This window comes from Stylophora pistillata, chromosome 14, assembly GCF_964205215.1.
Source record: "Stylophora pistillata chromosome 14, jaStyPist1.2, whole genome shotgun sequence".
NCBI classification, from domain to species: domain Eukaryota; kingdom Metazoa; phylum Cnidaria; class Anthozoa; order Scleractinia; family Pocilloporidae; genus Stylophora; species Stylophora pistillata.
The window spans coordinates 15,942,379-15,968,043 of record NC_142532.1 but is presented as its reverse complement, the minus strand read 5'-3'; the positions used below and the strand labels follow the sequence as shown (position 1 = coordinate 15,968,043).

The 25,665-nt window shown below is 38.7% G+C and overlaps 1 protein-coding gene and 2 pseudogenes across 3 annotated transcripts in view; 1 reads left to right on the top strand and 2 right to left on the bottom strand.

The window, feature by feature from the left end:
- Nucleotides 1-2,071: 2,071 nt before the first annotated feature.
- Nucleotides 2,072-8,814, bottom strand: LOC111346676 (neuronal acetylcholine receptor subunit alpha-7-like; annotated as a pseudogene). The gene is made up of 6 exons (XR_015995556.1): nt 8,627-8,814; nt 6,275-6,423; nt 5,625-5,669; nt 5,202-5,315; nt 4,054-4,289; nt 2,072-2,930 (listed from the first exon to the last, which is right to left on the bottom strand). The product of XR_015995556.1 is annotated as a neuronal acetylcholine receptor subunit alpha-7-like (transcript).
- Nucleotides 8,815-14,964: 6,150 nt separating this feature from the next.
- On the bottom strand, nt 14,965-17,365 carry LOC148716803 (uncharacterized; annotated as a pseudogene).
- Nucleotides 17,366-19,729: 2,364 nt separating this feature from the next.
- LOC148716802 (uncharacterized) overlaps nt 19,730-25,665 on the top strand; it is a 6,519-nt gene continuing 583 nt past the window's right edge. Inside the window, exons 1-2 of one of the 2 annotated variants that reach the window (XR_015995513.1) lie at nt 19,730-20,666; nt 20,951-23,063. Coding sequence is in view for 1 of the 2 variants with exons in the window: in XM_088745555.1 (XP_088601681.1) it covers nt 20,612-20,666; nt 24,099-24,814 (771 nt within the window). In the remaining variant the exon portion in view is untranslated. Of the gene's footprint in view, nt 20,667-20,950; nt 23,064-24,098 lie in introns of those variants that run through there. The other variant, XM_088745555.1, reaches the window with a different exon arrangement.

The window sequence follows — 25,665 nt, the reverse complement described above, 5'->3', positions numbered from 1 at the left end:
TTTGTTCGGAAAAAGAATCTGGATGCAAAGAGGTAGGCGGCACCTACCAAGAATCTGAAGGATTCTACTCGTATATAAATAATTAAGTGGCTGAAGGAGATAAAATTGTTCGATAAATTATAGTGCTGCGTCAGTGGGTGTGTTGTAAGGTAATTTCGCTTTAAAAACTGGGTTGATAATGCAAACTGGTTGCCGTAAAAAGGTTCGGTTTAGAGCGCCAGTAGCCGTTCGTCAGAACAAATATGAAGGGTTAACGCTCGAAAAGTTAGCTTTGGAAACTTTTTACGGTGGCCAGTTTAAAGTTACACTATCAACTCAGTCGGTAACTCCAAGTCATCGATTGGTTGATAATAATGGTAAAATCATTTTATTCCCAGCATCGCAACAAACGTGGAGCGAGGCTGGATATTTCAAAAGACGATGCGAAGTAAGAACACACATCACATAGCAGAGCGTTCATTTCTGATTTTTGCTGGAATTACAGACGACCTAGATGGATCTTACCGCCAGTTTTAGTTATTTACCATCCCTTTATCGGGATATTATTTTCAGGTTAATCATACATCGTAAATCTGTCGTGTACTATCACAGCAACTGGCGCTAAAAAAATTAAATAGATAAACACACAGTTTGCGCCTAAGCAGTCAACAAAACAATTGGGAAAATACCATGGCGGTCTTAATTAGCCCTACAACGCTCATGAGTGACCAAGATAGAATTTCTCCTTACAATATCAACATAATATCAAGCAGATAGGCAATGAGAACAGAGATAAATGTCAATAAAGCGATCATTAGTTGATCCAGATCCAAATTCTCCGAACGAACATCATAAGAATCGTATGGCAGACAGTACAGAGAATTATTAATGACATCTTGGGAGTCAAAAGGTTCACGATACTGGTCTGGGTGGTACGTTATATCAGGTAAACTAGATTCTTCTTAGACGTCAATTTGATGAACCACAGCGTCCCGAACATGACACTAAGACTATATGCCTATGACACTACTGGACATAACTCTGATGCTTCGTCTTGGGCTCTACAGTTTATGGTCAATAAAAACTTTTCCGCGTTGTCTACCTGGTTCAATCAAAATTTACTCTTCAAAAAAAGACTGAGACACAAAAAATTATCCTGGGCTCATCAACATACAAGTATGACCTAACTTTTCATCAACGGCATGGAGATCGAAGTAAAGCTTACTTTCCTTTAAGATTCTTGGAGTAACGCTGGATTGGAAGATCTTTTACAAGGATGATATTTCAGCACAGTTACAAATAATTTAATCCAAGATATCAGCTCTTAAACGAATATCTCGCTTTATTTCCGTGAACACTATAATTCTCCTATATAAATCGTTTATAGTTCCACATTTAGAATACGGTAATACAGTTCTAATTTATCTTGGTAAGGTGCGGAGCGACAGACTCGATGATGCTAACTATTGTATCTTAGGAACTTTATTTAGGACTAAGAATGAAAGTTACGAAATTCTACCGAGTCATGTGGGAATGAATACTTCTAAGCACCGTCGTTATTACCAAGCTTTGGTGTTAATTTACAAATGTCTTAACTCTACAGGTCCAAAGCCCTACATTGCTGAATTTCTGAGTATAAGAGATGTATGTTATAATCTAGGGGGTAAGGGAAGCAACTTGTTTCAGCCTCATTTCAACAATGAGTGGAGGCATAAATCCTTTTCTTTCAGTACTAGCAAACTATGGAATAAACTTCCACTCTATATTAGAAAATCCGAAAATCTTAAGATGTTTAAACAGGCCTTTCAAAGTTTTAACTTGGAATATTTATACTAGGTTTTGTCTTGTACAAGTATGAAATCTTAGTTAAGTCCAAGTTTTTAACTTAGGTTTTTTTTAATTTTTTCTTTCATACCCATGCACTTTCTATCGAGTTTTGTTAACTTTTAGGTGTCTGCGTGTTTAAATAAATTACTTACTTACTTACTTATGTAAACGTTTCACGCGCTCTGATCACTTGCGAACAAAGTAATTAGGAGACGCTATCATCAACTTTGGATTCTCAGCACATCAAGGAGTATGGTGACAATTGAAGGGACTAGAGACTACAAGGCCCCAATAGGACTGGGAATGAGTCGAGCTACACAAGATGGCCAAAATAAACTCGTCCCCAGTTTTAATGGGGTCTACTAGTCACTAGTCCCTTCAACAGTTCTGAAATGATCTGATTGGGGTCTACATCGGTGTTACAAATGTGACAATATATGCCACAGCCACAATGATGAGGAAAAGCAAAAGAAACATGTAATCCATTTTTTTGGCCACTCTTTTCCACGAGTATTCTGGTTCCTCGTCCTTCCTATCATCCAATGTTGAGTTCTTGTGGTTTGGCTCTGTCATCTCAACACCGTTTACGGTTACCGCGGAACGTCCAGGAGCCACAGAAGACCCACTATCAGGCCGCGATACATTAATTTTCCTCACTCTTTTTCCCTTCTTGATACTGCAGAAGTCGCAAAATCTTTCGATCCATCCTGGGGGTGTTCCTTCCTTGAAGTACACTCTCACTACAAATATATTGGCGAATAACACTAACGCAATGATTATCATAGAAGCTTGGAGATTGACACCCAAGATCGGAAGTCCATCCGAAGTGACGGGCAGGAAGGAGGGGATGACGAGCAGAAACACCGTCATGGCCAGTAGAACCGTTGTCACGAAGCCAATACGTTCTCCGCTCTCAACGTGGATTAGAAAACTGCTCAGTGCGAGGACCGTCAGTAAAACGGAAGGAATAGTGAGGTAGAACATGTAGTACAGTGACTTTCGTTCCATAGTTAAGGTGTAAACCACTTCGCTAAAGTTAAACGGGCAGCAGTCGCCATGATCAGTTGTTGATATTTCGGCCGTGATGTTTTTGATTTCCCAGTCTCCACTCTCGACGAAACGATCTAAAAAGAGATTGTGGGGTAAAATTCAAATAAATATCGTCTTAAAACAGTTATCGTTCATATACTTGCTTAAAATTTTGAAGATTTGGTGAACTTTGACGAATTCGGTGTAATGGTGCCGATTTTCGGAGTAGAAGCACGTATAGTGTCGCCTGGGTTAGCGTCTTTTGAAGTGGTTTGGTGTTGTTTTCGTCACCAAACAACATCAGTTACACCAATCACACCAAACTACACAAAAAAACAAATGAATAAAAAGGGAAAATTTCTAAGGAAACTGTGGTTCTTTGTCGGTGGGGGAGTATAACAAGGAAGTGGGGTTTTATCAACTGAGTTGATAAATTGGCCACGTGTACCGTAAAGAATTCCTAAGTTGACGTTTGAAAAATCATTCGCTCTGACGAAGGACTTACGCTCGGAACTTCAGCTTAGAAACTCCTTACAGTGCCAGTTTACATTATAAACTCGGTTGATAAAACCAAATTATCCTGCCACACTAAAATAAACCTACTACACCAGCTATAACAACTACCACATCAGTTAAACAAACAACACCAAACCATACCAACTACAAAAACGAGGCTAAACTGTACCAAACTATATAATTTGGATATATCAACAAAGTTGAAATGGTAAATTGGCCACCGTAACGATTACAAAAGCTGACGTTTCTAGCGTTACGGTGGCCAATTTACCATTTCAACTTTGTTGATATATCCAAATTATTTCGTTACTCCCACCGACGCAGCCCCAGACAGTTTCTTTCGAAACTATCAGCCTTTATTCATTTGTACCAAACTATACCAACTCTATAACCTTTCCTAACTATATCAAACTACAACAACTACACCATATTTACTAAACTACACTCAAACTAGGCTAAACTATAGCAAAATTCACTGATCTACGCTAAGCAAAACCAACTTCATCAAACTGCAACCAGCCGCATCAAATTACACAAGCTACACAAAATACTATTCCATGATTAGCTGAGCTGGTTAGCTGAGCTGGAACATTTTGCAACTAGTTTCAGTCTTTCCATTAAATCTCCAGCTGGTTTTTCAACCTTAAGTAACCAGTGGCTGTTACTGAAAGATTTAACTATAACAGCTGCCAAAGTCCTCACTTGCAAAGTTACTCTGGTCTTTGAACAAATTTATCTTCAGAAGGTTTTCCCCATAGCTGAACGAGCCAAATGCAAGTTCGCACTGTTGTTGATCGAATGGCCACTGGTCTATTTTCATTCTGCAACTGACTTTAAACGTTGCTGGTCCACCCCAAGAACACTTTCCTTTACTGTCCACAGCAATGTCGGTAACAAACTTGCCAGGTCCACCAGCCAAGTTGATATCATCATCACCACTGTAAACAAATAAGTGTTATAACATAACCAAAGTAAAGCGCGCGCTCTGATTGGTCAATTTAGCGTCCCCCATTTGCCCATGGGTGTACGCTGCTGACGTGAGCAAATGCAAAGACTATTTTTCCGCGCGCGCTTGTTTTTTTTTATGGTCACGTAAGATTTGTTAAACAAAAGGGAACTCTTTAGCTACAATGTGTTAATGTTATGTTATAAAACAAATGGTAAACACCACAGCGTACACTATTGAGTTATGGATGCACTTGGGAGGTTTGCTAAGCACTCAAGAAGCTAGAGTCGCTCTCGGCTATCGCCTCGAGCGACTCTTACGCTTCTTTCGTGCTTAGCAACCTCCCGCGTGCATCCATAACTCAATAGTGTACGCTGTGGTGTTTACCATTTGTTAACTGTAAGCGAGCTACCCCTACTATAAGTCAACTGGCATCTAACTTATTTTCTTTGTTTTTCTGTTGTTTTTTTTTGGGACATATTTTCTTTTATTTTTATATATAAAATTTTTTGGACGTATTTGTACATTTTTGTGACGAAAGAAAAACATTAAATGTTAAAATGACCTCTACGGGTAGTGGACCAAATCCCCACCCCACCCCACCCCACCCCCGCCATCAGAGCGGTCACTCATCCACAATTGTTACAGCTTTAAATAAATAAGAAATATTTTGATAAAAGATATATGAATGCTATAAGATTTTGTGTAGTTGTTTAAACTCAATTTCTAACTGATTGAATATTCACAAAAATGTTAGTCATACGTCAGTCACTTTTCTCCCACTATTTCCCATTTCTATCGACTAATTTCGACAAAATTCTCAAGGATATGATTGTCCAATCCTTTTAAAGGGACTGAGATTCAAAACCCTAGCCACACGCTTAAACAAAATAAATATTCTTACTTGTTAAACAGGGCTATATCCGGAACCCAGATTTCACTAGGAGCAAAATGAACGTACACGATCTACGTCTCCATAATCACTGCTATTCCAAGTTAAGAATTCGTTGTCCCATCTCTGCAAAGGAGGAAAAGTACATCATAGTACATCCTATCGCTTTTATACATTAAGATAATTACAGCTAACGTTACACCAAGCTAAAGTAGAACATCCTGAGCTGCAATTAAGCAATTGCAGGAAAGAAGCTTAGAAAAAACCCAGGAACTGCTTAAATTGAAGCTCGTGCGTTTATCTGCATGTCAAAAGGAACTATTTCATCAGTAATTATATATGATCAGATTCCTCCACGGGAAAGGAAAACCCAATGGAATGTACCTTGATCCCAACGCCCAGTGCAACTGGTCATTATTTGGTTCATGCGCTTACCTGTATAACCCAAGTGTCCAGAATTAGTAGTTGTTCTTGATTATCCTGTTTGGAGCAAGGAGACGTTAATATATCAAATGAGAGAGCTGGCTGTTGTGATATAGAGATAACAGCGCGAGGAAAGGGAACCCGCTCATAATGATGTTTTAGAAAACAAAGTATTCCCCAGTCTCCTTAGCGTATGTAGAGCGCCCTCTTGTATCTATAGACAATCTAGTTACTCGCTGATATCGCTTGAATTTTATTCCGAACTAAACACAACTAACAACACTCTACGTATGATGCACGTGCATCATACGTATTTAATACCGCAGTTCAAAATATATGAACTTCATATATTCACTGTATCTGATTTATCATCGCTGGTTTATTACGAATCAACTTAACGACCTGCTCCCAGTTGGCTTGTTAGCTCAATTGGTAGAGCGCTGCACTAGTATCGCAGAGGTCAGTGGTTCGAATCCCGTACAGGCCTGATTTTTTTTCGCTGTTGCATAAATAGCGCTCTCTACTGCGAGGATCGTGCATCATACATATCTAATACCGCAGTTCAAAATATATGAACTTCATATATTCATTGTATCTAACAACACTCTGAAAAAAAAAGAGTGCAGTATAGCTGGAACTTTCCAAAAGTAGACTTTGCTTACCACTTTGACAAGTCGGCTGATTCTTAAAGCAAACTGGACTTTAACTTCCTTTTTGCCTCTCAGCACTGGGCGGACCTTGATGTCGTAATTGTCGAGGAGGTCCGCTCTGATGAGATGTTCAAATGAGGAGTTCGTAGAACCTGAACAACCTAGTAAAAGCGAGTACGTTCATTAATAAAAGAAAAGGAACGGGAGATGAAGATAAGCGAACTGAGACATAATTTAAGAATGATTCAAACCTTTGAAAACCCGATAAAAAATTAAAAAAAAAAATTACATTGGCTCAAACGAATGAAAATTAGAAAAACTGCGTTTCCTTTGGAAGATGCGAGCATTCTTTTCCTAAAAGCTGTGAGAGGTCTACTTGGCTACCTCAATATAATGGAAAAATTAAAACTGGAAAATACAATAACTGTAATTAAAAACTAGTAGATTACACAAGGCTGTAGCCAGACTTCAGGACAAGACGAGGCAATTTTCGAGCGCAGAAGGCGCGAGCCGCTAGGGGCTTCTGGGGGCATGCCCCCCAGAAAATTTTGAAATCTAGAAGTTCAGAAATGCTCTTTTAAGGATTTTTCGTGGCATTTTTCTTCAGAAAAGTCAATCTTCAAGAAAACAAATTAAAAAAAAAAGTCAAAATCAAGACGAGGCAATTGCCTCGTTTTGCCTTATGCTAGCTACGGCCCTGTTACAAACTGTTTGTAATCTATTAATGGTGGGGTTTTTCTTGAATGAGAACAGCGAAAAAATTAAATGTAGTTATGTTTCTACAAACTGTTAATATGTTTTCTTATTATTAGACCCCTCGTTGAGAATTAAAACTGAAACCTGTAAATACAAATGAATTCTTTATTCTGACCTATGGTAATTGCTATTTCTCAGTTTGCACTCACTAAACTTTATTTACATATACACGAATGACTCAACCGGCTTTTCAAATTGAGTGCTTGCATTTGGAAGAAAGTGTATCTACCATCGCAAAACGGTTTTCGAATAGACTACCATCAGCAGAACTGAAAACTTCCCGTTTAGATGCACAACCACTTCTGATAAAAAAAAATTATAAGAACCAATTATTTGTAATGAAAATGTTTCAAAGGCTGAACCCCTACTGATGTTTTCTCCCTGATAATGTCAATTTAATTATATGTTTACGATTCCCGACATCAAAAAACGAATAACAGTTTTAGAAAGAAAAAATCTAGTCTTAAACACTATTTTCGAGATCAACGTATCTGTGAATGCCAAGAATTAGAAGATAGTCAATTTTTTTTTATTTCCTTCTTTAACGTTCAGTTTAAACAACGGTAAATTTCTTTTCTATTACAGAGGGATTAACATAAACTTCGCCTTGAAAAGGTATTCATTAGCGTTCTAAAATTAATTATAGGAACAGGTCTTGGAGCGGTATTCAAATAACTTTTTCTAATCCGTTGCGGAGTAGATTAGGTGTAAGAAGTGCAAGGGATGGGAAATGTCAAGGAAAAATTGAAGCTACTTGGCCGTTATCCTGTTTTTAATATTGCGCAGTCATGCAATTAACATCTCTATAAAACGTTCGGATGGTGAAATTTAGGATCAAACTCCGCTGCAGAAAATTTTAGCTAAGAATTATTTTCGCCCACAAATCGATTTTTGGGACCAAAATTGACGAATGGGAAAATCGAACAAGTTTTGTGAACTTATGTTCCATTGAGACGTGAATGTAATCATAATGCGCCACGCTTGTGAACACGTTTGTTTTGATGCTCCATAGCAAGTAAATTTCCACTTAGAGATGCTCTGACCCAGAATTTGTTGATCAATTCATGATTGTAATTGACTTTCTAACTTTTCTAAACACACTTTCACGTTGTAGCGGCGAGTAAGTGAGATTTTGGTGGTGATCGACTCGACGGTGAAATAATCCAATAATTTATTGCGAAACAGCACTCTTCCTGACAACGGTGTGAAATTTAAGTTAGCAGTATTTATCATACGCAAATTATCTGAGACACGCAAAGCTATCAAACATTGAAGGTCTTTTCTGGTAATAATATGGAAACGTTTCGATCTAGATCCGGTTGTCATTACTGAAAAAGAAAATTTTAAACTGTAGTTTACTCGTTGCTAAGACTGTCCCTCGCGCATAGAACAATTCCTTGTTAAATATTCAACTCAACAAAATCCTTCACAAGCGATTCGCAATATCAGTGTATAGTAAGCGAGATTCATGTCAATTTCCGATTAATTAATAAACGTAACACAAACTTTCAACTCTAACCCTTGGCGTCAGGGTATTTCAGCAGTAGCCTCGCCATACAGAGAAAGTAACTTCAAAAGTCACGCAATTCGATTTTTTACAACACTTACCCGCAGCAAGAGATAGTATTTTGATACACATTAGTAGTGCTGCGATTTGATCCATCTTTAAAAATACCAAGCTGACGACTTCACTCTGAATGCACTCTCTCCCCTTGTGTATCGGGATCTCTTTCTAAATGGGCTATCATATAACGGCTTATTAAGTTTCTAAATGGGACTGATTTATGTTTTAGAATAATCGACGAAACTCTCAATCACTGTGCAATATTTGAACGCTGTTCGCGCTACTCACGTACAATATCTGGATGACGTCGTGCATAACGAATGACGTCGCTAGAACGACCAAAGAATTTACTACGTTGAAAATTCATTATCATAATAATAAAAAGTCTGAAAGCGTCTCAGTGATAACATTTATGAAACTGGAAAACAGGTCAAGACAGTTTGTATCATAGGGATGAACAAGGACGCGCAAAGCGACCACAAAACTCAGGGATGGTGGACTTTTCGGTAGGATTTAGACGGACTTAAAACTTTCCTCATTCCGCGCGCAGTGTTATGTTTCGTCAACATATGTTCTTGAAACTATTGTTCTATGCCTTAAAACACGTTCAAGGCCCTGACAAAAGCTCCGGAAACAAATTATTTTCTTTCGTCAACTGAGTTGACAAGTTAACGAGTTTCTAAAGAAGAAGTTTCGAGCGTAAGCCGAAAGGGCGAAGGACGCAAGCTCGAAGATCATCTTTAGACTCTTTGTAGAGGAGTTTATATTATACTTGTTTCTATTAACTCAGTTGCTAAAAACAAATTATCTTCATTTGTAACCTCCACCGAAGTAGCACCACAGTTTCGTTAGAATCTTCCCCATCACTGTAGCAGCGTACAGCGCCGTTAAAACTGAAGTAACACGTTACTGAGAGGACAGACTTCAACTTTCATTGCTAACTTTTCGTGATCTTGTACCGAATTGTGTCCACATTTTCAAAGATGAAGTATACAGGGTGATTTTTATTGTTTCGTTATTCCTGGTTATCGTTCTATCGACTCTTCGCCGTTAACGCTAACTCAGGTCCTAGGATTTAATAAAGATATGCTGGGAGAAATCATCGAGTTACACATCTGCCTTTTGCTTATGTCCGCAACAGCCCATTTCTGAATTTTCTTATGTTGGCCTATTTTCAAATTAAAGCGAGTCGTTGTACAAAAATGTTGCTCATTCTCACAGGAAGAAAATAAAGTTTGTTTTCTTCTTTTTATTTTAACAGAAAATGATATTGTTCATCGCGGCTAAATATATAAATGAACGGTTATCTCTCGATGCAAGAGTCAGGTTAATGTATCCGTTGTTTTGATCACGAAGTTTCGACCAGTAAACTGCTGATCTTCGTCAGTGGACGAAGTCGTTCGTTCGGGTTTTGGTGCGCTGTCATCGGTAAATTTCGAGGCACTAGCATTCGATGCTGTTCCCTCGAAGGTCCGCATAGTTACTGATCGGCTTTTATCTTTTTTGAGTTATTATTATATTTTTTTATTTGAAGAGAAATAAACTCTACGGTAGCGTGTGGTATTTTGCTCACGCTAATCAGATCGCCGCATTTGGATATGTATCTCGCGCCAATCAAATTACAGCATCGGGGCATGTTTGCACCAATAAAAGTGTTGGATGCTGTCCCTCATGTCAATCTTGTCATCGAATAGGGCTATTCCGAAAATGTGGAGTGCGGAGTGCGGAGTGCGGAGTGCGGAGTGCGGAGTGCGGAGTGCGGAGTGCGGAGTGCGGAGTGCGGAGTGCGGAGTGCGGAGTGCGGAGTGCGGAGTGCGGAGTGCGGAGTGCGGAGTGCGGAGTGCGGAGTGCGGAGTGCGGAGTGCGGAGTGCGGAGTGCGGAGTGCGGAGTGCGGAGTGCGGAGTGCGGAGTGCGGAGTGCGGAGTGCGGAGTGCGGAGTGCGGAGTGCGGAGTGCGGAGTGCGGAGTGCGGAGTGCGGAGTGCGGAGTGCGGAGTGCGGAGTGCGGAGTGCGGAGTCTAAAAAAAGAATTAAAAAAGAAAATTAAAAGAATAATTAAATACATAGATTAAATAGAAATAGAAATTTAAGAAATAAAAATAATAATTATTAAAAAATTCACGCCGCCTAAAAAGGACTGTTCATATGGTATATTAAACTCAAGATTTTCACAGTTAGCAGTTCACTTTTACGGAAAAAAAAGTAAAAAACAGCCCAGTTTTGACCATGTCTAAAAAATGCGAGAAATTATACCTTCGGTTTTGCTGGAAAGCCGTACTGCCTCGAAACAATCTCAAGCTTTGCTTTTCAAAAATAAACTGCCCGTGTGAATTCACTCTTGAACCATTCTCACAACTTGTCAACTGCGCGTCCTAAAGTCTTCGCAAACCTTAAACTAAAACATTGAAAGACATTCAGCGCTGAAAAATAGTAAGATGAAAAATGTAGATTGACAAATAGAGAAACAAGTCAATACACAGGTAAAGTTGCACTTTGAGAAATCAAATTATAAAAAATAAATGTTTTCCCAAAAAAGCCATTTAACGGTACAGGGTTCAGTTGTCTCGTCAATTCCACGTGCAACTACCGTGACTGCGGCCATGTATTCTTTCTTTCTTCTAGAATCTAATATCTTCTCTGGAAGAAAATTACTGATTTCAAGGTAGAAATAAATTTAAATTGATACACAGTACTTGAAGGCTTTTAACGCAAAACAGAGTAAAAAAAGCACTTTTTCCCGATTTTTTCGCTCACTGTTTTCCGAGCTATGACTCAACTAACCGAACGCCTGGAAGAGGCTGAGGGATGAGTTGTCTCCACTAGCCCAGGCATTCAATCACTTGACATGGAAAGGCATGTAACGGGGATAAACGTACTCAATATATTCATTTAAAGCTGGTAATAAATGGTAAAAGTGAACTGCTAACTTTGAAATTCTTGAGTTTAATATACCATATGAACAGTCCACTTCAGGCGGCGTGAATTTGTTAATAACTACTATTTTTATTTCTTAAATTTTTATTTCTAATTTATCTATGTATATAATTATTCTTTTAATTTGTTTTTTAATTTTTTTGTTAGACTCCGCACTCCGCACTCCGCACTCCACGTTTTCGGAAAAGCCCTGTAAACCCATGCATCCAGTTGAAGATATGAAGTTACGAAAGTCGTAAGCGGGAGTGGGAAATTTTTCCTACCATTAAAAGTAAGGAGTGTTTTCTGTATCACTCATTCACTGAAAACATACGCGCCGTCACAAAAGGCCTAACTCGAACTTATCAATGGAGGGTTTGTTATGGAAGGGCTGGTTTTGCTGACTCAGATAAAGTTTGCGTAAAACATTTGCATAAAGCATATGTGGTCGATAATCTTGTTTTTTGCCGTGCATGTGGTTGCTCTTTCGGCCGAGGTCGAAAAAAACATGAACAAATTCAATCTACTTTTTGTGTCGACTGCCACATTAATGTCCGTTTCTTTAATTTTAGAAGTTCCCAAACAAGTAAATCTTGTCATAGTTTTAACGGTATTTTCCCAAAACAATTACGTGTTTAATTGTCACTATGGATTAGACTTTCCCAGGCGCGTAGCGTGGTCATTGTTTCAAGTACGCACAAGTACATATGATCTAGAAACCTAAGTAAACTGAGCGAAAAATACTGCGTTCTTTATTTCTTGTTTGAAATAGTTGTGTGAATACAAGCAAAGATCAAAGCGTCTTGCCCTCATTTTAAGCAAACTTGGTGCAAACACAAAATTGTTTTCAAATTTTTCTGGTCACTTCAAGTACGCACGTGCGTAAATGCTATTCCAGAGAAAGAGCAATCCTTTTTCTTTAAATATATGACATAAAATTCTGGGGCAATTCAAACGGCAAGTTTTGAGAACTGAAAACATCAAAGGCACCGCCTTGCGTGAAATTTACAACTTTTGAACTTGCGGTTGCAATGACGATTTCAAGCAGTACGCGAGTGAACTTGGACAGCAGTTTAAATACTTCGAGAATTCGATCCTTTCCTACCAGTTAAAAAACTAAACAAACGATTATGACTTCGTAATAGCAATTATCTGAAAGGAAAAGCACGTTTATTGTGCGAAATTGAGCTGTAAACCTCTTGACATCCTTCCCGTACCTGCGCATTTGTTTACTTTGAAGCATGGCTTGTACTATTTATCTAAACACGAAAAGTATTAATCAAAATGTTCGTATTATGTCGGAAATAAATCGTTAAAGTAATGATGGAAGAATAGAACAAACATTTACTCACCTCTTATACACATGTTGTTGAAAAAAGACCAAAATCCCTTAGCTAAACTAGATTGCGTGACATCTTGTTTGACTAGACCCAGGTAAGGGGGTGGGGGTGGGGGGTTTTAGCTTGGACTTGGGCTTGGCCTTGGGCTTGGGCTTGGGTCCAACGCAGACTAAGACATTCCCCAGTAAATCCCATAATCGCTAAAAAAAAAAAAAAAAGCAGTGTGGGCTTTTCGAAAAAAAACAACAACAAAAAGAAAAACAAAAGAAAACGAAAACAAATAAACAAATAAACAAAATCAATCTTCGGCTAGGAGCCGATCTCCTGTTAGGAATAAAAAAAAAAAAAGAGAATCTTTCCATCTCGCCAAATCCCAAACCTCCCTCCCATTAGGTGCTTATTACCTGGAAAAAAGCCGTAGGCCTCCGTGATGAAATGAAAAATATTTATAGCTAAAAACCAGACAGCCTAGGATCTGAAGAATTTGGTCGGCATGGGATCCTTGCAAGTGCAATTTTGGCATCAGGCAATGTGAGTTTCTAACGGCCAGAGAAAGTCTTATAGACAAGGTCAAAGTATTATACTGTGATAAACCACTCTGTGAGCCGAATAACCTGCCATCCATGAAGGCTGAATCAAGTCAATCCCCGGTAACAACTGAGGTTCTTCCACAAGGGTGGGCCCTAAGATCCACTAAGGAGGCTACGAGGTTTAGTGATTCCCAGAGACAGTGCTTAGACGCGATGTTTAAAGTCAGGCAACAAGAGATCGGCTCCTGCCCCCAGATTGATTTTGTTTTTTCGTCATTTTTTTTTTTTTCGAAAACCGTACAAAGCTTTTATTCTTTTAGCGATTATTGGATTTACCTGAGAATGAGATTCAATGAATATATGAAGTTCATTTATTTTCGAGTCCCGTACAGGCCTGATTTTTTTCAGGTCTGATTTTCGCTATTGCATAAATGGTGCTATCTATTGCGAGGATCGTGCATCATACGTATCTAATACCGCAGTTCAAAATATATGAACTTCATATATTCATTGTATCTCATTTATCACTTTCAAGGGTTTATTACGAATCAACTTAACGGCCTGCTCCCAGTTGGCTTGTTAGCTCAATTGGTAGAGCGCTGCACTAGTATCGCAGAGGTCAGTGGTTCGAGTCCCGTACAGGCCTGATTTTTTTCAGGTCTGATTTTCGCTATTGCATAAATAGCGCTATCTACTGCGAGGATCGTGGATCATACTTACCTGAGAATGTTCTTGTCTGCTTTGGACCCTAGTCTCCCTCGCTGCCGTTTTTAGTCTCGTCACGCAACGCTCCTCCCCACAAACGGCTGCTCACATTCGAACAACATTCCTTTCCGCTACTTCAACCAATCACTATTTGGGTTACATATGTTGAGAACTGTGTGCGCCAAAGTAGTCTAACCAATCATATTGTTTGTTTTATCTTGGAGTTCAAAGCTTTCAAAATGGCGTCCTTTGAAGAAGCGTCTTATGTTGTTAGTAATGCATTTCGAATTCCTAGTTTAAATGCGCAGCAAAAACCGGGAATTAGGAAAATAGTTGAGGAAAGAAAGGATGTATTTGTCAATATTCCTACTGGTTTCGGTAAATCTCTCCTGTATGAAGCACTACCACTCGTGTTTGATCTTACCTCACTAGAGCCTGGTCATATCGTCGTCGTTGTCTCACCATTGGGTTAAGCCTTATGAACGACCCAGTGTCCCATTTGAGGGAGCTAGGGCTAAAAGCAGCTAACATAAGTTCACTTCAGGATGGTAAACGCACTCGTGTTGAAAGCGGCAAATATTCCTTAGTTTACGGATCCCCTGAAGCGTGGTTAAAGAACGAACGCTGGAGATTTATGCTGATGAACCCTGTATATTCCAAAAAACTGTGCCATTGCCGTCGATGAAGCGCATGTTGTAAGACAGTGGTAAGTGTCTAAATAAAAACGATTCTGCAGCAAAATGTTATGTTACATGTATGTTTCAAATTAAGCAGTATAAAGGAAAGGACAATAAGAATGTAAATATTGTAAACAGAAAATGTAAATAGTTTAGTCCGTATTAGTATTACACTGTGGTCTTATTTTGGTTATCGTTATTTTAGTCTGTCTGAGTTATATTACACATGATCACCTGTAAAAATATTGTGTCTAAATACAAGACATTATCATCATAGTATACACTTCTGAATGCTTCAGATTACCAATAAAATTGGTATTGGGTGCCATGGTGTAGCCTATTTGATTGTCACTGCTACATATATGAAAGCTAAACTTTTTAAAATTTTATACACTAGACCCTAAAAGGAAGTAAATGTCCCATCAACCTATTAAAACTATGCTTGAAACTAACGTCATTTAGGGAACTTAGTCTGACAGGACCTGGAAAGTCCTGACACCAATAAAACCTAAAAGTTGTAAGATGGTAGACCCCTAGACCCTAAAATGGAGATAAATGTCCCATCGACCTATTAAAAACCTATGCTTGAAGCTAACGTCGTTTGAAGAACTCAGTCCGATAGGACCTTGAAAGCCCTGGCAATGTTAAAGGAGCTAGAGACTACAACTTTCTGCATGTTCCTTAGTACTGAATGACATTATTATTATTATTATGCAGTATACACGTTTGGATGCTAGTGAGCTAAGCAAGATAGGGCGAAAATTCGTAACCTGTCTGCATGACAGGACTGTTAACTATAATAATATCTAATACCACTTAAATATAAATGATCAATATAAAACGATAAAAGTGTCAATTGGCCCAATACTAAGATGTTTTTTTTTTTTTAATGTTCATGATTTACTGTTCAGTTCTTAAAATATCCTTAACTTAAAATGACCATAAAATCCTGTGCATAAAAACCAAATCATAATGTCATTAAAATTCTTACGCTGTAACCAGTTTAAATGATCTTGCAATGTTCAGAGTGCTACTTAATACAACTTTCTGCATTCTCAGCAATATTTCTTTGTATCTTGTACCAAATTAAAGAAGCCCTTCATTTCAGTTTCCATGGCTGTAGACCATCCTCCAAGTACATCTATAATGACGTTTACTTGTGAGATCTTGTATCCTGGGTGTTGTTTTGTCAGCTCAAGTCTAAGTGCTCCATACTTCTTGGTCTTTTCTTTGTCTTTCTTGTCTCTGTTGTTGATCCAAGGGCAGCTCATTTCCACCATAAGTACCTTCTTGTTTTTGTGGTCGATGAAACGTGCATCCACACGATTAGATTGTACGTATGTATGATCAGTATATACTGGTATATCCCAGTATGCCTCAGCATCAGGTGACTTATAAAGAGGTTTGGGCTTCACATCTGAGAACCATGGCGGAGTACTATTAGCGAGCTCTAGGTCTTTGAGCATCTCAAAGAAGAACACTTTCAAAGCAAAATTGTGCCTTTCTAAGTACTTGGACTGAGCTAATGATGGACATCCAGCAAGTACATGTGCCATGCTCTCAGGACCTTCGCCAAACATTCTACATTTGACATCGTTCTTGTCCGTTGTTCCAGTCTTGTAGGCCATGTAGACCTTTGTTGGTGTGAGCTGTTCGTACAGTTCCATGATGCCTGCGATACAGTGGGTAGGAGCACATTGCCATTTATTAAGCCATGCAAAACAATTTTCAAGGCTCAGTTGATCATCTTGCCATCTTGCTTTTAAAAGACTTCCTTGCCACTGCTGATCTTCGACTTTTTTTACTAGTTTCTCATTTACAACTTTCTTTATATGCTTCTTGGTGTGCATATCTTTGGTAGCTATCTCTGGTTCTTCTGTTGGGCTACATGATGGTTCAGTGGTATTCAAGTTCAGAGTTATATCCAGTTCTTATGCAAACTTCTTCGAGTCAGTGATAAGAGAGGAGAATCCCTTGACTATAACACATTCTTCAAACTGTTTCCCAGATTTCATCTTGGGGTCTAGACTTTCATAGAGCTTAACTGCTGCTTTGACCTTGATCAGCTTACACTCTTGTTCAATGGCTCGTAGTCCTCGTCCTCCTGTCTCCCTAGGTAGATATAGCACCGCTATGGAACTAAGTGGATGACGCCCTCCATTTTCGCAGATGATCTTTCTTATTTGTCTGTCGATGTCACGCAGTTCAGCAAGTGGCCAATGCTGGGTCCACATGGGGTATGTGAGTGCCGGAAGTGCAAACTGGTTTGTAGCAAGGACACGGTTAAAATCAGATAGTGGGCTCGTCCAGATCACGGATAGTCTTCTGAAATTATTATTATTATTATTATTATTATTATTATTATTATCATTATCATTATTAGTGGCCCAGTCTCATCTACCGAAGAACATTTACAACTTTACCATCCGCTACATCAACAACTCTCTTCCTACACGTAAGAATTTGGTAAGATGGGGATTATCACAAAGTCCTGATTGTTCCTTTTGCCTTAATCCTGAGTCACTCTTTCATGTTGTCGCTGGTTGTCAACAATGCCTTGATCGCTTTACCTGGAGACACGACTCAATCCTTAACTTCATTGCCACGTCCCTTCAACCTGTAATTAATGTTAGCTCCTCACTCTATGCAGAAGATGTTACTGGTTTTCTAAATTCTTCAATAATAACTGGTGAAAATTATCGCCCAGATCTTCTTTTCCTAACCCAGTCCAAGTGCCTATGTGTTCTAGAATTAACAGTTGGTTTCGAATCTAACTTGTGCAACAAAAATATCAGAACTTGATAAAATAATTGAGAAGAATTTGCTACCATTCTATAACATCAAGAAATGGTTAGATATTCTAGTCTTCTCGGATAGGGACGAATAAATGGAGGTCCCGTCTCCTGCAGGGATGGGGTAGGAGACGTTAATTTCCCACACACGAGATTACTGTGTGATGGATGTCCTCCCCTGGGGTGGGATGGGTGGGATATAGGGCGCACTTAATTTGGAGCCTCGCTCTGTTGTGCGACCCTCACCACACTCTGGTGAAAGTGATTAAATAAATAAATAATAAATGATTAACGAAATGAGTAGAACTTTCAGATGTGTGAAATTTGTAAATCTCTTCATAAGCTCCCATGGCGTTTTCTCAGATGAATGCTCTATGTTCTTAGGCATGATGAATGACATAGGCAATGACAAAAAGCAGCAACTTTACATAATCAATAAAATGATAAATATAGGTATTAGAGCAACATATTACGTCTTTTGTTGTAGAAATAGGAATCGGGACAACCCAGATTTGATGCAATTTTGATTTTTGTGTGTGTTGAATAAGCCAATCTCAAGCAGCATTTGTAAATTGCCTATATGTAGTGAGATTTACAATTGTACATTTAAAAACACAAATAAAGTTTCTATTATTATTGTTATTATTATTAAATTATTAAAATCAATAAATTTTCATTATATTATTATTATTATTATGATGATTATTATTAGAAATTTCATTATAGACTAATGCTGTCTATATTCCTTTTGATGTGACCTTTCCTTTCTTCTGCACTCTCCAGTCTTAATGAAAGACTTCATATGGGCATCAATATGGTTTAACATAACTCCATGGTATAAAACATATGCAACACTTTGGTGGCCATTGCAAATCCATCATTATGGAGTCCTACGTTCAGGAAACTAGTAAGGCAGGAAGGGACATTAACTACTAATGATAGTGCTGAAAGGGACGAAGAAATTGTATTCGTAGGGCAACCTCGGAATGCAATAATTAGTGCAGAAATTGAAAATTCGATTAAATCGCTTGCTTTCGTTTTTCTCAGTATCGATGGATCTTTGGTGCTGCACAGTGCAATTGATTCTTTGTTGATCTCCACATAGGTCTTGTCGATTATCTTAGTCTTGAGTTCGGGATGCTTCCACACAGAATTTATCACTCCATTGTATTCTTGTGAACAAATTTGTCTTACAATGCTGAAACCGTTTTTTGCGCTAACTATTTCCTTAACTAGACCAGACGGATAGTAAATGCGTACCTAAGAAGAGAAGCAAAGAAAGTCAATAATATTCTCACATACTTCTAGCAACATACAATAACTGCAAACTTCTCACCTCCGTAGGTGATGCATTCCGAGGTTGCGCTACGAATACAGCTTCTTCGTCCCTTTCAGCACTACCATTAGTCGTGGAAATAATCTTTCTTTTACTTTTGGGGTTGCGAACTCGTTCAAATGTTTTCGTCGAACTTTTTACAGAGCACTTGTGAGATCTTGGAATTGTTTTCAACTTTGGCGTTCACAACAAGCCTAAAGCGGCGCAGAAAATCTCGTTTCTTCTCTGTGAAAATATTTAATTGAGAATAGCCATTTATCTTAACGTTTACGTTGCAAAATCGGCAATAATCGTTTGCCCGAGGAAAGTTGATTTTAATCGGGGTTTTTGTTGGAGTTCGTACTACATGCGAGCTTGTCATTTGGCACGTGTAGCAATTATTTTGACAGATATTGTACATACGGCCACTAAACAAAATATATTCCCCACTCCCACTCCAGATACAACTAAAAACACTACACCTACCCCAGAGGTATTTTAATACTTTACTCTGATTGGTTGTCGGAAAGGGGCGTGATTGATGGCTGTCACCCGAAGCTTGGCGCCATGAAAGTGAGATTCTCAACGATCCTGACCAGAGGTTCTCTCCGCTCGCTGCTCTACAGCTCGTTGGTCGGCGCTTCGCACCGAATTCTCGTACTCCGGTAGAGAGAAGAGAACCTCTGGGACCAGGGTACTTGCCGTTTGAATTGCCCCAAAATTTTATGTCATAAATTTAAAGAAAAAGGATTGCTCTCTCTCTGGAATAGCATTTGCACAACGAAAGCCATGCAGCAGGAAGGGTTTTTTTACCGTTGAAAAATGGCAAAAATGATAGTCGCGATGAAACTCTTTTAGAGGGTGATTTTGAAAAAAAAAACTAAAAATTCAGATTGGAAAGATCTTTTGAAATTACAACAACGTTTTCATACAAAGAAAGGGTCATAAAATCATCTTTAATATATGGCAATAGTCATGGTATTTGATTCCGTTTCCATTCGCCACGCGAGAATGCGAAGTACATTTTTCGATGGTTTAAGGGCCTCTCGGAGGTGAAAATTAAAAAAAAATTCTTTTTCGAAAAATATCAATCACAAGAAAGTGAATCTTGTGTTTTCCAAAGGGCGTTAATGTGACAAAGTTTGGAACACTCGAAAAAAAGAATGCGTTATTCATGTTAGATACAGAAATGAGAAATCTCTCACTTATTTAGACCACGGACAACAAAAACTAACTTAGGAGATCGCGGCAAGGTGAGGACAAAAAAAAAAAAAGAAAAGAAAAATACACGTCCTTGATAGCTTTGAATCTCAAGTTTGAGGCAAAGAATGCAAAGACAACCAAGGTATTTGACTTTTTACTGACGATTTACTGCTCAAAGACACTTGTGAAATAATCATTTGGGCCTGGCTTGGGCGGATTGGCTGTACTATTTTAAGACATTCCAATTCCTAGGTTGTTTCTCTGTAATATTCTTTGGCCGGATGATTACATACGGGAAAGTTTTTCATAAATTGAATAAGGGGTGTTATCTGGTTGTATTTTGCGTAGAGTGCGTAAATGAGTAACTCGCTATACACGGCGTCAACCAGGCATTGTGCGTATATGCAGCGCGGATATTGTGCGTATATTCCGTCGATCATTAGTATAATTGAAGCCTTGGACAGAAATCATTCTCATTTACTGAGAGATCTCGAACCACAGGTGGGCCTAATATAGTGTGAAGACAATCGTCAGCTTGGTGGTTTTAATTTCACGATGAATCGAGTCGCAGTTCTACTAATGTGCTTCAAGATGCTATCTCTTTTTGCGGGTAAGTGTCGTAAAACATTGAGTGAACTTTTCAAATTGCATTCTCTGCCGCAAAAAGTTATTAGGAGGCTACTGTCGGAATACGAAAACGCCCAAGGCTAGAGTTGAACGTTCATGCCACGTTATGATTCAGAAACTGACAGAGATTTTGCTTCTGCAACACACTGTTGTGCGAACCATTTCATTACGATTTTGTTCAAATGATATTCGCCTTTCAATTGTTCCATGTCAGAGGGACAAAGCCTATTGACGAATAAGTTACAGTTTACATTTTTCCTTCCTCAGTGGCAACAACCGGATCAGAAATGAAAGATGGTTAATTTTTGTCATTCAGTAGAAAAGAGCCTGGGTGATTACTAGTTCTACATACCTTCAGTAAATCATCAAATATCTGTGTGTGCTTAATATCTGGGTATCAAATAAAACACACACAAATCCTTGCTCCGCTCCGCTTTGCCAGTCGTCATTTCGGTCTCAACAACATTTTATTAGTAAAATTGATATTAAGCCCACTTTTGCAACAGAGGAGTTAAAACCCAAGTTGAACCATTCATAGAAATTTCCAGAAGTTAGAAAGAATTGTTAGTCTGCTTGGCTGCGCAATATTTCAAATCAGACTGATGAATAAGAATACTTTTATGGTTGCATTTCACGAACACTTAACGGTTCAGTGCATTTTACAAACGCTTAAAGAGTCGCATTTTACGAACCAGTTAAGTCCCAAATAACCTAAAGCCATTCATTTGACTTAAAATACACGAGGGGTGTTTACTGGTTCGTGTTTTACATAGCGTGCGTTTGGTTACTGAAGTAAGTAGCTTTTTATATGCCCCGCTACTGACGATGATCCGATATTTCAACGGCTTTAACCTTTCCTTGACACTTCTTATCCACATTTGCACGTAATTTAGCTATTCAAACGCTTATGACTATCTTTTTAAAGGGAAGTTTATGTGAGTCAGGATCATTTCAGTGCGATATAAAGCAATCAGCGTTTTAAGAATTGAATAGTATTGGATCTGTCAGCTTGGTACTTTTAATTTCTCGATGAATAATCGAGTCGGAGTACTAATGTGCTTCAAGATGCTATCTTTTTTGGGGGGTAAGTGTACTAAAAATTGAGTGGACTTTTGAAATTGCATTCTCTGCCACAAACAGTTATGGGAGGCTACTGTCGGAAGACGAAATCGCCCGAGGCTAGACGTGAACGTTCATACGTACCATGTTATGAGTCAGAAACTGACAAAGATTTTGCTTCTGCAACAGACTGTTGCGCGAACCACTTCATTGGGATTTTGTGAAAATGATATTCGGCTTTCAATTGTTCCATTCTAGAGGGACAAAAGCTATTGACGAATCAGTTGGAGTTTAAATTCTTCCTTTCTCACTTGCAATAACCAGGTCAAAAGATAGTTATTTTTTTCACTTTTTAGTAGAAAAGAGCTTGAGTGATTTTTAATTAGTTCTACATACCTTCAGGAAATCATCAAATATCTGTGTGTGTTATTTAATATCTGGGTATTAAATAACACACACCCAAACCTTGCTCCGCTCCGTTTTGTCAAAGGTCATTTCAGTCTCAACTACGTTCTATGAGTAAAACTGATATTAGGCCAAGTTCTGCAACGGAAGGGTTAAAACCCAAGTTGAACAATTCGTAGAAATATCCTGTAGTTAGACAGAATTGTTAGTCTGCATGGCTGAGTAGTATTTTAAATCCGACTAATGTACATTAACACCTCAGTGGTTGCATTTTATGAACACTTAATGGTTGCATTTTACAAACGCTCAAAGAGTCGCATTTTAAGAACACGATAGGTCTCAAATAAGCTAAAGCTATTCATTTCACTTAACAAGGATGTTTACAGCTGCTTCGTGTTTTACATAGCGTGTGTTAAAGTAATAGTAATCAGCTTTTTTGTTTAGTCTTTTGTTCCCCGCTACTGACGATGATCCGATATTGTAACGGCTTTGACCTTTCCTTGACACTTGTTATCCACATTTTCACGTAACTTAGCAACGGAATGGAAAAAGTGATAGGTCTTCAAAAGTCGATTTAGATTCACTCTTCAATGAAGACCTGTTGCTGTAATTAAGTTTCAAACGCTAATGACTACCTTTTCAAAGCGAAGTTTATGTGAGTCATGATTGTTGAAGATAATCTCAGACTAAATGGTGTGAACTGGAGATGTTTAATCTGAACGCGGTCTTCTAAATCGGTACAGCCACAAATTACATAAAACAGAAAGCTACACTCGAAACTGAAACAAATATTGAATTACAAGGAAAAGAATAAGACAAGCGACAACGTACATATTTTTGGCTATCTCCAAGCTAAACCGAACGTCAACATCAAAAGACAAAAAAAAGAGGCAAACCTTACTACGCACAAACAACGCACAATGATTTGAGCACATGTTCGCTAAGGTCATGTGATCGGGACGAGGGGGGACCGGAGGGGCAAATAATATACGTCTCATAACCGCAGTTCATACATATGTTTCATATGTTTGTTGTTGTTTGATTTATCATCTACGGGTTTATGTCGAATTGATTTGATGGCCTGCTCCCAGTTGGCTTGTTAGCTCAATTGGTAGAGCGCTGCACTAGTATCGCAGAGGTCAGTGGTTCGAATCCCGTACAGGCCTGAAATTTTTTTCAGGTCTGATTTTCACTATTGCTCAAATAGTGCTTTACTGCGAAGGATCGTTCACATATACGTTAAATGATCATTTTGCAATATAAAGCAATCAGCGTTTTAAAAATTGAATTGTATTGGATCTGTATCAAGAAGGAATAAATATTAATAGGAATGTGGCCATTCCATATTTCATTTGGCAAATGCAAACATGCTTATCTGGAGATAATTGTTTCGTCACCAGACTTTCATCTTCTAAACCACTGTTCGAGGGTCTCAATGGGTTAACTCGCAGCCGTAAAACTGCCAAATAATTAGTCTTAAGGCGTAAGAATCGGCAAATTTTAATTTTTAGCCGTAGAAAATAGTTACCTGTAAAAAAAATATCCTAATTAACAGCTGTCAGAGGTTGCGTAAATGAGTGTAGATTGTTTCAATAGTGAGATTCAGCACCGTCTTTACGTGAAAGGTGAACGGCAAGAGTGACCACGTGACCACGTTTTTCCACTATTTTTTCACGTTTGCCAGTTGCGCTTTGCCGTTTCTTCGAGAAAGTTACTCTTCCTTGTAAGCTATACAACGGCGCCTTGAAATCCACCATGACGAGAGCTCACATGAAGCTAAAGCAGTAAGGTCCACGCTATTTTACGTGAAACTTTTCACGTAAACCGTGCGATTCTAAATCTCTCTAATTTATTTGGTTTTGAACAGAATCCTCGCAACTTGCTAACATGATGTCAAAACTAAATCTAATGAAAATGATGTTAACTGTTTTATTGTCACATTACACCCAAGGAAGCCCTGTTGTGGGTTGTCGTAACAACCGAATACCTGGTCTGATTGGCCATTGGCGCATGGACGAGGAGACTGGAAACGAGGTCGCTGATGACTCGGGTTATGAGAACCACGGCTTGGCTGTTGGCCCGGTGTCTAAGCTATCCAAGTTCACTCGCGGTCGCTATTTTAACTCCAATGGAGTAATCTCGGTTTCAGACTCTCCGGTATTGAATTTTGGCACTTCAAGCTTCACAGTGACAGGATGGATTAAGATTTTGGATGTCACCTATCCCCTGACAACCTTTGCTGTAAAGAAGGGTAATAACTGTTATTATACCCCAGGCCGCCAGGGTTGGGTTGCTGGTTGGGAAACAGGGCACCGTTACAGAGCCAATGGCCTTGACGTTTGTATGAGAGACAAGAACAACAGAATGGTTCGAAGTACCATCTCCTTTGACAATGGCTTTCAACAACAGCTTGGTCATTGGGTGCATTACGCCGTTGTCTTTGATCGCCACCAGCATAAAAAAGCCTTCGTTTACATCAATGGCCAAAAGCAGTCAAACTTCCTTGACATCTCTACTGTAACAGGTAGCATTGACAACAACAGAGATCTCTCGTTTGGCACTTTGTACGGTTGGAAAACGAAGGGAACTCTCGACGAGTATCGACTGTACAACAACGCTCTGGACGACTTCGACGTTACAGAAATATACAACGACCACCTTTTGTGAAAAGCGCGTTAAAGTCATAAATGACTGACTGTAAACTAACGCTGTTTTTTTTTTTGTCTGGCTTTTAGTTTGTTTTTGTTTGGTTTTTTGATTTTGTTTGTTTTTTTAGTTTTTGTTTTAATTTTGTTTTGCTTTTGTTTTTGTTTTTGTTTGTGTTTTTTATTTTTGTTTTGTTTTATTCTTTTTTTTTTTTCTTTTTTTCGCCTTTCCGTGCGAGAGAAACCGGTAATTATACCTCGCGGGGCAGGGGGGTGGGGTGGGGGGAAGCGCCGGGGCTGGAGGATTTTGGTCCTCCTTTAAGGCTCTGTATTATTGTTATAATCCCCCTAAAATGACAGTTTTTTGGCAATCAATTTTAAATAGCACCCCTTTCTGTTGCCAACGACTGATCTCTGCTCCGTTTCCCCAGAAAATCATGTAATCCCAGCAAATTCCTCCGCTCCCCTTCCTCCCTCCTCTGCGAGGCGTAAAATGATTTTTGTTTTCTGAATGATGGGTTTATGCAGGCTAATCCTTAAAGTAACGAGAAATGGGATAAAAGAATGCTTTTGAAGTATCAATTTTTCTTCAGGTTGTGTAGATTTTTTCTAGTTTTAGCACTTCTCGTTTTGTCGTCAAGCGATAGGTTCCTCCCAATTACTTGGTCCCATCCAGAGTGATACCCTTCTATGTCAGGAATTTTTTTTTTAACACAAAAACTCACAGAACTCAGAATGTGACGGAGTATAACTTGAATCTTCTACTATAGGTGATGTCATTCCGTTTCCAAGTGCATATTCAAAATGTATTGATCCACTTAAGATAGAAAAAGAACGCGTAGACCAGACAGTAACTGAATTTTTTTCACAATA